Below are 13,269 nucleotides of genomic sequence, written 5' to 3'. Positions count from 1 at the left end.
TTTGTCTGGCATCAAAAATCGCAGAGCGGTCCGCCAGCCAATAGCCATCGCCATCGTCATCGCCATCGTCGTCCAGCGACCATAACTCTTTGTCCCGCTCAGCAGTTATTGAACATTTTCAATTACTTTCAGCTGAAAGCATAAATTTTTAATAATTTGAAACATGATAAAGGGAAATTAAAGGCGAAACTTTGTGCCCAAAACGGCAGTGGACGCACAGAGGAGGCGGTCCGTATTGGATGTCGCGCAGGATGTTTTATCAAACTATTATAATTACGTTGGAAAGACAAAAATTTTAATAAATGATAACTTTTTTGTCGTCAGCCCGTCGCAACTTATTAAAAGTATAACGCACAACGTGAAGGATCTTTTTAGGGGCTGGGTCCAAAAAGGGGACGGCATCTCAGCTTTATTAACGAAATGTTGCCAAGTAAATTTTGTTACAAAAGTTTATTACGCCACCGGATGAACGCCTCTGGACACGGCTGCATTGCGAATACTTAAATAGATTCTTAATATATCCGAGCAAGCGGAGTGGCAGCTACGGCGACATCCTCCGTAATTTGATTAGATCAAGCTGCACGCCGCGCAATAAAGGAAGCACTCCGGCAAAGTGCTGGGTAGTCAATATTTGCATTGAATATTGCACATCAGGTCGTCCGGACTTTTTGCGTCTGTGTCAAGTACATTTGTCGACGGGCTAATGATATTGCGGTGCTCACAAAAATCTGGTTTCGAGGTTCAAGTTTAATTCGCTTCCTTCACCCTCTTACTGTATAATGTGCTCCTGAGTTTTAAAGGGTTAATTAATGCTGATTCAGGCAATACTTGGCTAGATGCATTTTTAGATGCAATCACGAGGAACTCCTCCATTCTAGTCCCCGCACAAAGTTCTGCCAAATTCTAACCTTAATTTCCTGCTTCGCTATTTCCGGAACTTGCTGAGAAACTGGAAAAACTTTTTGCCTAGTCGCTCAACCAAGGTGCTAAATATCCAAAAGCTACAGCACATATGCATATATCTAGTTATGCAGTTGTCTTGCGAGTCCTCGGGAGAATCCTTGCTGCTCGCATTCATTCATTTTTAAATGCGACCAACACGTTTGGCCCATTTCTTATGCCTTGCTTTGTGGCAGCGCCCAGAACTGTAGAGTTGCCAAAATGGCAAAAGTTTTTGGCAAATTATAACGCAGGCACATTCGCAGAAGCGGAATATTTGAATTTAATTTCGGGACAGCGGCTGAGTCAAGAAACGGAATAGCTGCAATGGCGACAGCAGCTGTTGAGCTACTTTAACAGTCTGCTAGCTCATTAAGTTCTCACCAACACACAAGCACAGGCACAGGCACAGCCACACACACATGCAAGCGCCCAGGATGGATATATAAAATATAAAGGACGAGAGCCGGGGCAATATAATGCGGCACACAAATAAATTTGTCACAGAAAATTTTGCAACTTTGTGTAATCCGCGGGGGCTCCGAAGCTCCTTCGACGGTCCACCCAAGAAACCACAGCGCACAGAATCTAGAAATCAACGAGTTTATCTCATTAAAAAGTTATTTTCCGCAGCAGCTGCAAACACACGCCTTCGGGAAGGGAAAAGGCGATGGTGACTGCGATGGCGACGGCGACGGCGAAGGCGAAGTCGCAAGGACTTTCCTACACATGCCGGCACAAGGAAAGGACCCAGTTCGCTGGATGGACAGGGCGTCGCGGGGCCCGCCATGTGTACTTAAAAGTACAGCCAGCTACGAAATATGTAAATCCACTTCATTTAATTTCGCATTTAGCCAAAATGCTAACAGCAAATGACAAATATTCTTGTTAAGAGGCATAAATGCAGAATTGGCGCGGGAGGGGCAAATCAGGAAGTCGCGGGGAAGGCGCTAAGAGTACACTGAAACTTATTTTATTGTTGAGTGCATGCCCCAAATTTATCAAATACCTAATGCGCTTGAATGCTTGGAATAATATTAAAAACACGATTGATTGTATATCGATCTGGAATATTATCGATATTATCGATTTGTAATCGACTGATTACTTAGTTAATGTTCTGTTGCAACTTGAATAGTTACAAATAGGTACGTAAATGAGTAGGAATCTGTTAAATTTGCTAATCGATCTAAGTCTATCTGAACTCCAGTCAATGCCGCAATAACATCATAACATTCTCTGAGTGTAGTCAGCCTGGCTAACAACCATTGCCTGGGCCTGTCCCGCCTTAGCCCGACTTGACTTGGCTTGGCGCCTATCCAAATGGGGATGCCTCATGGCAATGCCATCGTTCCTGTTGTTGCCGGTTTCGCTGGTTTTGCTGGTAGTGCCAGTGCTCGACATACTTTGCCCCAAGTATTTTCCAACTACGCCGTCGCCGCCAAAAAGACAAAGTACATTTCCGCTGGCAGTTTCCTGTTTCCGGTATTGCTTTGATCCAGCGCCCGGCACAAATCCTTGCCACAGCTCATTGTCCTGCTGCAGGATTGCAGCGCTATTTCCATAATAACTCGAAGCATCGACTCGAAAATTAATATGGCTAAGTGCAACCGAAAGCGAGAATGGCAAATCAAACAAGCAGGCGCATGCAAATGAAGTTGAGGACCACCGGCAAGGTGGGAATATCCTTCGATCCCCCACCATCCAGTTGCCCCAGTCTGAGGATTTCGCTTCCACTTCAGTTCACCTGTTCCGTTCTGCCAGGGCATTGTTGTTGACCGATTCAGAATGCTTTAGAAGTTCGGTCAATATTTGTGCTGCGCTTTTGCGTGTCCTGTCCTAAGTTCCTGGATCCTGCATATGTAGATGTCGTAGACGCAGCATCACTGCACTGAAACAAAGTGGTGGTAAGAAGACTACTTGTATGGCACAATCCAATGCTGATTTCGACTTCAAGTTAGCACACAAAAGAAATGTGAAGCTAAAAACGTTTTAAAAACAATAATATACTGACACGGCTTCCAAAAGCGTTTTACAACGACGTGGAATCCTTCGAAATCTTAAATTCTTCGAGTGCAGCAATCCAGCTGCTCTCCCTTCGCTTTTTCAATGGGTTAACAACATAAAAACAGGCTTACACCTCGCTTAGGCTCAGCATCCCACTGGTTTTTACCTCGGCTTCAGTGCGCATTTAGGCAGAATATTTACCAGTCCCACTCCGCTCGGCCCACCTGAGTTCCTGGACACCTGAGCTCCTGTCTCTGGGTTCTCCAGTAGATTAGCAATACAACCGCCGTCCCCCTGACATTCTTTGCCGTTCGAAATGTATTTTCGACAAATTTTAGTTCCTTTGCCGTGTGCTCTCATTTGGTGTAATGGATAAAACTTGTCTAAAACTTATTGAATGTATTTTCCATTTCATGGATGGATATCCATCAATTTGTGATGGGTTTTCCTTCTGCTATCATAGCTTGGGTTTCCATTGCATGCGGTTGGCTTGGCCTCAATGCATCATTGGTCATAACAACAAATCCAAGCCCAGTCCACAGTCCAGCCAATCCCTCTGGCTGGCCTCCTTTTGTTGAGCCCATTTTGCGAGTTTTTAGCCAAGATGAGTGCAGACAGTCGAACTGAATTATGCACACGTTCTATATGCCTTTCAATTGTTTGTGGCCCCACTGCAAATGTGCTGCATATTTTGCTGAACCAACTCGAAGGAATCTGAAATCGTAATTGATCTGCTGCCAATTCGAGTTACACTCTGTATGATTGCTCGTACAGATTATTGCTGGCACAGTTAATGGCCTTTAAAATCACACGTTTCGACGTCAGAACATGCATTTAATGAACCTTTAACAACTTAAATAATTATCAAACTTTATTTAGGTCGTTCTAAATCTGAAATCAATGACAATCCTCTGTAACGACCTATATAGAACTATTTATCAGAACATTTAATGAACCTTTAACAACTTAAATAATTATTAAGCTTTTAAATATGTCGTTTTAAATATGAAATCAATGACAATCCTCTGAAACGAACTATATAGAACTATATATCGGAACATGCATATAATGAACCTTTAACAACTTTATAATTATTTTGCTTTATTTAGGTCGTTTTAAATCTGAAATCAATGGCAATCCTCTTCCCTTCTTAATTGTGAATTCTATTGATATGTGCCGGGCTAAATACTTTCTGGAACATATTACAGGAACAGGCGAGCAACTTTCTTTGACCGCTTTGAGGTTTTAATTTGCGTTCCGGCAAACTTTATCGAGATACCAATCAAAGGTCAACCACTCCACTCACACACTCGCCCATTCTCGTGGGTCCCAAAACTTTATGCATCATTTGCATGGCAAACTGCTTGACGCTTTAGAACTCCACCCCGGAGGGTATTAATGGAAAACGATTCAGCTGAAAATTAAAGCAAACTCGTACGAAATTCCTTAGAAGTTGGAGTCTCCGGCGGAGAGGCCGAACCCATTTCGAGTCCCATTGATCATCCGAATGCTACGCATCGTCCCACATTTACTGCCAATTTGCTGTCGCCTTTGAGTTGCCTTTGTGTTATTTACTAAAAACTTAAAGGACTCAATAAAATTGCCCTGGGATGCACGCGCCGTGCCCCGATTCCCTAGCCCCATCTGCCATCTGGTTGATCCTATGCAAACAGGCAGATAAAAAGTTACCCACTGACTGACAAGTCCAGAAGCAGGTCGTCTGGCACTGATTGTGAGTCCTGGATCTGGGTTTCCCAGCTAGCCAGCTCGCCAGCTCGCCAGCTGCCCTCTTGCCCATTTGCCCACTTGCCCTGCGCGCCGAAAGGTCAGCATTTGTGTTTGCTTTGTAATTTGTTTATGCAAAATTGCCAGAGCAATTTCATAATGGGTCAAAAGAGAAATCAACTTTTGTCGAGAGTGCTTTAAAATGCATGACAACCACAGCCAGTAGCTGGGCCGGAAAATGCGCCTGATTGCTGCCAGGTTGTTGTCGTCGTCGGCTAAATGGACCGGATGTCACAAACTAAAGTTGCCAGTCGTTTTGTTTCTTTTTTACCTTTACTGAAGGTATTTGAAGTTTGGTCAGGTCTTTGTGACGCATCAAAGGATACGGAATTGGTTTGGAAACGATTGGGTTTGGGTTTCCTTTTAAATGCCAGCATGTGCAGTATCGATGAGTTTGAATATAATATGTTAATTGTACCATTAATTGTTAGTAAAACCTGTTGGCGTCAAAACGGTTATGGTTCCCTACCATTGCGAATTCTTTTGGCAAGGATATTCAAGATTCGGCTTTCCAAAACCAGCCCGCTTTTTTGCAATCACACACACTCCCTGAAATGGCTGTGACCGCCATTTGTTGTTTGGACGCCGGACCGTCGGGTTGATTTGGCTTTTAGTTTGCTCTGTTCCCCCCGAGATTTTCCGCCTTTGTGCCATAAAAAGAGTTTCCATCCGAGGCTCGGTGTGCGAGTCCCAAGTTTTGCATAGTTTAAGGCTTTTAGTTTTAGACATTTGGCACGACAACTTTCTGATGGCAGAAAGCAGAGGCATCTTGCGCCGCTCGGTGTTAATATGATGAGCATTCTTTTGGCCCCCATTGCCCCGTTGAGGTGATGGCAAATTGCATTCCCGTGGGATGTTTGCACGGAATCAATACAATATTGGGATCGACTCGGAAAAGTAATTGCAAATGTTTGCAAAATTGCTATTTGATGACGGAAGTGCAATGCATTTCCCGTCTGCGCAGTCTGCATTTTCCGCTTGCAGCTATACGTCGTGCGTCTGTGTGGAAATGAAGTGGGGTGCCTCTCACCTTTAATGGACAGGTGTGGGTGGAAATGAAAACTGTGTGATGGGAGCAACAGTTGGTTTTGGAAAAAGTGACACTTGGTTTATACTTTGCTTAACATTTTTAACTCAGTCTAAGCTGATAGTTTAAAAATCTCGATTGCACCTAATCATATATCATAATCATCATTTCAAATAAACTGATCGAGAAATGAATAAAACCACATTTTTTTATATTAATAAAGATACAAATGTAGGGCTAACTTTTATTGTGTGGATTATATCCTTACCATTTATATTTTTAGCAGTACACGATGCGGAAAAATTATTAATAATTAAATGGCGGATTTTCCACCGGCCTTCTTCAAGTGGAAAGCTCTTCTTGTTTGCCTTGCACTCTTTTCTGTAGGAGGTGTTGCCTTGCAAATAAAATGAACTTGAATTGCCACAATTACGCGAAATACTTGCGCACTTCTTTAATCATTTCAAGAGGCAGACGGAGCTGCAGTGAATACTGCCGAGGTAAACAACTCACATATGCGAGATGTGCGAATATATTAAAGCGCATATTTATTTACCTGAATGAATGACCAGCGATTACCAGAATCCCAGTTGGAGGGCCAACCCAACCGAACCGACGCATTTGCGATGCAGCTGCAAGTGCAACATTTCACTGTCACTTATGCATGTCCGCTTGTCATTTAAGCACAGCTTGACTCGGAACCATATATGCAAGTGCTCGCTGGTGAGTGTAAATGTGAATGTGAATGCGAATGTGAATGATCGGCGGAGGGATATACTCGTATGTTGTTTTATTAACGACTGGCAGGGCAGCGGGCTGAAGGCTGAAGTCCCTGCCGGTCTGCTGATGGGTCCAGTGAATTAAATTGTAAAGATTTCTCTTGCACTCAATGGCCTCCCTTTTGATTTTTTGATGCGACTCAGCCCTGCCCCCATTCGGCGCACCGATTTAAATTAATTCCCCGGCAGATTATCGCCGTTACACCGACTTAATGTACACAACAAATTAACGATGTGCCAAGACCATGCAATAAGTTTCGAGTCACTCTGGCATCCTTCGAATGCAACATATGCGGTATTTGCGGGGCATTTCTTAAATTCTGATGAGCAATTAACTCATTCTGGTGGCATGCATTCCTTCCCAAGCCACTATAATTTCAAATGACTTTCTCAGGTCACAGGAGGGGCTTGATAATAATATTTTTCCCCATACCGCGCTGAAAATGCAAATTAAATACAACTGAAATATTCAACAAGTGCCAAATTTGATGGGTAATTTTAAAGGAACCCAGCTGCTCGGACTTATCATGCTCCTTTCGGTGAATAAATCTCACGGATTCCCCTCTGCCATTTACCAGATACGTCGATTCGCTGGGAAAGCATTCATTAAACTGACAAATCCGGGAGAAACAAAGCGCGAAACTTGGCTGGCAGTGCGTAATTGACTTGCTGCTGGACCCCAGAAGCCCCATCCAGTGGGGAATGCCTGATGGGAGTGCTAAAAGTTACGTCCTTGTCATAGTTTTTTTTGTGTCCGCCCCTCCAACTCGAAAGATGCCTTCAACTTGTGGCTGCGTTGCGTTTCTTTCCTGACTGTGATACCCTTGGTAAGGCATTTGGTGAACTTCCTCAAGCTGCAATTGCATGTTTGTTGCCAAAAACTTATGATTTTTAAAATATAGAAAAATGATAAAAAAATATAAGAAAAATAAATGATTGCATGTTTTTAGACACTTTCATATAATATATATAATATACCTGTATATTGATTTTCATGTTTACGTATCATTTGTATTTCATAATGAACTAAAGATTTCAATTATCTTCTGTTAAATACCATTATGCACTGTATTTTGGTAGAGTATCAGAGTATCTCGCTTCAGTGCTTTTTATACGCGTTACTCGTAGAGTAAAAGGGTATACTAAATTCGTATGGTCGCGGTTCCGACCATATAAACTTTATATATTCCTGATCATCTGGCCATGTCCGTCAGTCAGTCTGTCCGCACGCCTTTAAATGTTTAAATTTCTCGCTCGCACTTCCAGTAGCTGAGTAACGGGTATCTGATAGTCGGGGAACTTGAACTAGCGTTCTCTCCTGTTTTTTATATATTTCTTTTTTCGGCGCTTACTTACGATAACTTTATGACGCTTATCGCTGCAAAAGTGCTTGTATCTGGGCACTCTCTTCGTATCTCTGTATCTGTATCTTTATTTCGCCAGCGAGTACATTCCGAGCGCGCCACATAAAAGTAAAGTGTAGCCAAGTTGCTGCCGTGGGGGGCAGGACAGTGGGTGGTTGGATGTGAATGGTGGTGGAGTTCCGGGGAGCAGAAGCAGAAGCACGACCAGGAAACCAGCTTTACTCCTAAGTAACTTATGCCATAATTTTACCCGATCCCACAGCCCGACGAAACCCAAAAACGCTGGCCACACTGCCGGCGCATCGTAATCGCAAAAAGGAGTCGTCTGGCAAATATTATTTTTTATATTTATTCGACCTTTTTCGCCCTTGCTGCTTAATGTTTATTATGAATGTTACTCGTGAGCGTATTTAGTTAATTTTATTTCACACAAGAGAAGTCAGAAAAAGCCGAACGACTCCGCCGGAATGTTGGCTCGTCTTTTTTCTTTACTTTTCCCCTTACGGAGTCGAGTTTCTGGCTGAAAATTAAGTTAACGCCATCAGTTGGGTCTATGAATGTGTATCTGCGGCAGGGTAAATTAGAAGCCAAACATGGCGAAAAGGCAGCCGCTTATCTGCGTTAAGTAGATGAGAAAAGTTTGTGGCTCGGCGCGTTGATAAGTTGAGTTACCAGCGCACATATTTCTTTCATGGCAGTCCTGGCGAAATGGGGCCGTGAAATCATCCCTAACCCTCCACGAAAATCCTGCAATCCCCTCGATGTACCACCCACTCCCTGGAACGCCTCCCAATCGGAAGATAGACACACATTACCTCAGGCGAACTGGCATATGCATTAATTTGTTTATGCTCGCTGAGCTTTGGCTTTGTTAACAAGACGAACTTCTAAGCACTGTTCAAGCTGCACTGAAAACACAGAAGTGTCTTGCTAAGAACAACTTTGGATTCAATAGAGTGCTCAAATGAAAAACACCCCTACTTAACATCTGAAAAGAAGTGTTTGAAGTAAGTAACAGGAATGGACAAAATTTTAAAATATGCACCAAAGCGGTGAAAATTATTATTAATTATATATATTTTTGAATATTTATATCAAATAAAGATATTCGGCCTAAGGAATTAAGTTTAACTGGTTGCTTAAATTAAAATGAAGCCTAATCTTAAAATTTGTCGTGGAAATTCCAAGTATTTTCCCCACGCTTTCCGGAGTTAAACCTTTTAGTTGTGTTTGCTAGTTTGTTCGATCAATATTGAAACTACGCCATTTTTTCGAGTGTATGCCCCCTCTTTTATGGCTTAGTAGACCAGTGTCAACGGCATTGGCAGTTGGAAGGAAGGAGTAGCCCAGGGAAGTCGCATTAAATTGGCGACACTGTTGCCCAAATCTGCGCTGCTTAAATGCAAACTGCACAACTTTGTTGCACTCGCAGTGCACTGCAATGACCTTCGGTCGAGGTGTGGCCCCTGGAACTGTGGGCGTGGCTGCGGGGCAAACACGTTGCCAGCGACTTAATTAGATCTCAGTTTATGCCAGCGCGGCACTTTATGGCAAAGGTTTAAAGTGACCATTAGGTCAAACGACATTCCAAGCCCTCGAGAATGATAGGGACTATGCTGGACCTTCTAAGTGGTGCGTTTAATGCTTGGAAAATATACTCAGAGTACAATGTTATGCAATTATAGGTGGTGAAAAGGGCTAGAAATTAGGGCGTTTTGTTCTTCTGCAGGTAGAAAAAGCGATTGCCAGGGCCTGGCAGAAAGACAGACCCACGAAACTGGTCCAGATCGAACTCATTGGGCTCGTAGACAAAGGGTTGTGGCTCTGCAGCTGGAGGAGGGTGGGAATCGTTTGAAGTGCGAGTTTCTCTCACTGCGGGCACTGCAGGCTGGTTCCAGCGAGCCAGCATTGCCCAGAAGTCGCCCTCCTCCTCCACCTCCTTCTTCTCAACGAGCACCTCCGGAATGGATTCCTTGCTGGAGCTTGAGAACTTGGGCCGCACCTCCAGGCACTCCTTCCGACGCGCATACTCCTCCTCTATTCGCTGGACAATCGGATGGCGGCGATCCTTCACCACGTTACACAGATTCTCGCCGTGGTGCAGGTTTTCATTGATGTAGTTATTTCGACGCACTATCATGTCCACCTCGAACTCCTGGTCGATGCTCAGGTCGCATTCCCGGAAGTCGGCGTATAAGACCTTAGGATGGGAATGTAAGTTCAATACCCAGTAAAAAATGATCATTCAGCGACCCAGCAGGAGATGTTAGAGCAATGATTATTAATTGTTAAGCTATTAAGTTTACACGTACCCGGGTGTTTTTTTCCAGGGACCTCAGTATTTGATTCCCTAGTAAGTTGCCTATGTTGACGGCGGCCATTTCCAGGCTCATCAGAGGGGTGTGACTGCGCAGGAGGTTTCCAATGTCCCGGGCAAATGAGCCCTGGGTGGTGCTGATCCCGGAGATGTTGAGGGCCCACACATGGGGGGTTCCGATAAGGCACGTGATGAGCGAGTGCAGGGCCAATTCATTAAGCGGATTGTGGGCCAGGCCCAGATACTCCAAAACCCCCAACTGCGATTGGCTCAAGGCCTCGCCCAGCACAATCGCAGAGTTGACGCCTAATTTATTGTGTTCCAGCTGGATGATGCGGTACATCATTGGGCGCTTCAGCAAGTAGGACAGACCTTCGCTGCACTCATCCGGCATTTGGTCATAGCCAAAGTCCACCTCTTCGAGGGAGTCTAGGTTCTGCAGAGCGCGCGCCAGGATACGAAACTTCTTCGTACTCAAGCGACTGTTTCGAAGCCTGAAGGTCTTCAGGTTCGGCAAATATCTCAGCCCTCTGCTGAGACGAACCATGTCGCCGTCTGAGAACTTCATGTAGCGGCTGTAAGGTAGAATCAACAGTGGCTATCAACGAAGTGATTATCGTAATCAAGAGATCAATGCTGGTAGACGATGCATCAGCAGGCTCTTGGCGCTTTTGAATCTATGGCCTAAAATTCTACTTCGCATGAGCGCTCACTTGGATATTTCTCCGATTTCATTTAGCCCAGAGAAAACATTTCATACCCATTGTGTACTTACTTACTTTTTCGATGTTGTTTCTTAAGAACTCACCTGTGATAGTCTTTCACATCAGGTGGTCCCAAAAACTCCAGCGTCAAAGACTCCATATTTTCGAAGTAGCGCACAAATCCCAGGTCAATGTGATGGCAGTGGGCATCCGGATAGTTATAGCGCTTGACCCGCTGCAGCATCAGCTGCTTGTTGCGCTGGTCCGGCTTTGTGTCCTCATCATCAACTTCTTCTGGAGCCACGTTTATACTGAAGACGTCTCGAATGGGCGGCTCCTTCTTCTTTTTCTTCTTTTTCTTGGCCGAGGGATCCGGGTTCTTCAAAGCGTCCAGTTTCTCCTGGCGACTCCGCTTGCGCTCCTCGCGATCCTTCCGTTTCCTAGCAATGACATCCCTAGCCTGCTGGCGGTTGGCGTTGCGCTGACGTCGCGCATTCCGGCGGATTGTGTCCTCGTTCTCGGTTTCCGCGCGCCAGAAAGTAATAGCAGCCTCGTTGCTGGAGCTGCTGGACTGCTGCTCCTCCTCGCCCTCGTCCTCCATATCCGTATCCGGCTCATCGCTGGATATATCCTCCTCGTCAGATGACTCCGAGGTCACATCCTCATCAGGCTCGCTCTCCAAATGCTTAAGAAACGCGTAGTCGGGCAGCGCCTGCAGCTTGCGGATGTGCATGGAGCTGACATACTGCCAAACGGTTTCAGCCAACTGAGCCAGCCTCCTCTGCGGCTTCACGTTCACTGGACATGACTCCACCTGCTCCACAAACTTCCGGCTCACGCCCTCCGACTTCCAGTCGAACTCGTTCCAGCGCTTTAGGTGCAGCGTTTTGTCCAAAGTCTTGCTTAGCACGACGCGTCGCCAAAAGCGTTGGTCCTCGATCAAGTAGCATTCCCTTCGGCAGAGGTGAAAAGGTTAAAGGTTACCATTGCAAATACCGATATACAGTTAGTTACAGTCATTGTGAACCCATTACCTACCTCAAAGATAGCTCCACATCTAGGGCGTCGTAAAATATCCTCATGAGCTGCGGACTCGCCTGCAAGGTTGGAGATATGCCCCGAATGCCCAGTTTGGCCAGACTCTTGACGCACAGATTAACCAGAGTGTCCAAGTTTCCTTCTATAAAAGCCTCCGCAAAAATCTCGCGATTCCGTTCGCTGTATAGGTTCAAAGTCTGGTGAGAGGGCTTAAACAGCTCATAGGTGGCCAGCAGGATGGGATCGGCGGGAGCGCGGAATTTCTGTGCATAGTGCGGTTGCACAACCTCCTCATCCTCTTCAAAGTCCATATGGAGCTATTTTGGAGTAGCTCCTTTTTATGTTTGTTTGTTGGACGGAAGTCTTTTTGAAGTTTGTTTCTGAAAGTGATTGATAAGTACCATATAAGCCACTGCTTACATTTTTAATGTAAGGAAATATAGCAGCTTTCAATTGCAATTTAATGCAAGGATTTAGTAATAATATTATACATTTCACTTAACTCCCCCTGCCAAAACTGCCAAACGCACTTCCTCATTCAAAACTGTTCGGTTTTCATTTAAGCCACTCTAAGCCACAACCTGTGTGCGTAACAAATGCTTACAACGGCTAATTTAAGAAAACGCGCCCGGGATATTCCCACTTATTGCGCTCTTTAAGCGTTTGCTAATATTTGCTGCTAATGTCTCACAAGCACTCGCCAAGCACTCGAAGCAAATTTAAATTAAGCTAACCTAATTGAGAAGCGGAGAGCAGTTTCTTTTTGTGGCCAGCACCGCTCCGACCGCCCGTTCCGTTTCGGCCAATATTCAGCGCTTTGTTTTGATGGCGGAGCTGCCAGGAGCTTCACCTTGCCGGCTATTTTTCTACCTAATGAAATAAAAATAGATGTTGTTAGAGCTGCTCGCTGAGTGTGCTCGTCTTGTCCGGGTGCCTTTGTGCCTGGATCGGAGATGGCCCCCAGTTTGGAAGTGGTTTCCATAGTGCATGCAGTTGCTCTTGCCTTTAAAAACAAAGACGCTGCACTTAAGAAAAACAAGCAACTTTGTATCAATTGTTTTACTGACCAGGGTTTGCCCTGTTAAATATTTATATTTATGGGAATTCATTTATTAATTTTCGACTACTTTCCAATTTTAATTACGAACTCTTGAGCAGTTTATCTTCATACTTATGTAGTGACCCGATCTTAACTTAATTTAACTTGAATTAATTTGACTTCAACTAAAGCTGTAAGCAAATCATTTGGCACGGTGTGCACCTATAGCCTTCCTGCCTTTGTGAATATGTTCGACTTTGAGTATCTCTT

General features: G+C 44.5%; 1 protein-coding gene across 1 annotated transcript; it reads right to left on the bottom strand.

Moving 5' to 3' along the window:
• Nucleotides 1–9,518: 9,518 nt before the first annotated feature.
• LOC6552798 lies at nt 9,519–12,326 on the bottom strand. Its single transcript, XM_001978990.3, has 4 exons — nt 11,961–12,326; nt 11,027–11,875; nt 10,214–10,793; nt 9,519–10,101 (listed from the first exon to the last, which is right to left on the bottom strand). The coding sequence occupies exons 1-4, from the start codon at nt 12,269–12,271 to the stop codon at nt 9,607–9,609; spliced, it is 2,235 nt and encodes a 744-aa protein (XP_001979026.1). The 5' UTR covers nt 12,272–12,326; the 3' UTR covers nt 9,519–9,606.
• Between the last annotated feature and the right edge of the window lie 943 nt (nt 12,327–13,269).

This window comes from Drosophila erecta, unplaced genomic scaffold, assembly GCF_003286155.1.
Source record: "Drosophila erecta strain 14021-0224.00,06,07 unplaced genomic scaffold, DereRS2 tig00000000-arrow-pilon, whole genome shotgun sequence".
Lineage (NCBI taxonomy): Eukaryota > Metazoa > Arthropoda > Insecta > Diptera > Drosophilidae > Drosophila > Drosophila erecta.
The sequence above is the reverse complement of the archived record's forward strand: the minus strand, read 5'-3'. Positions and strand labels throughout refer to the sequence as shown.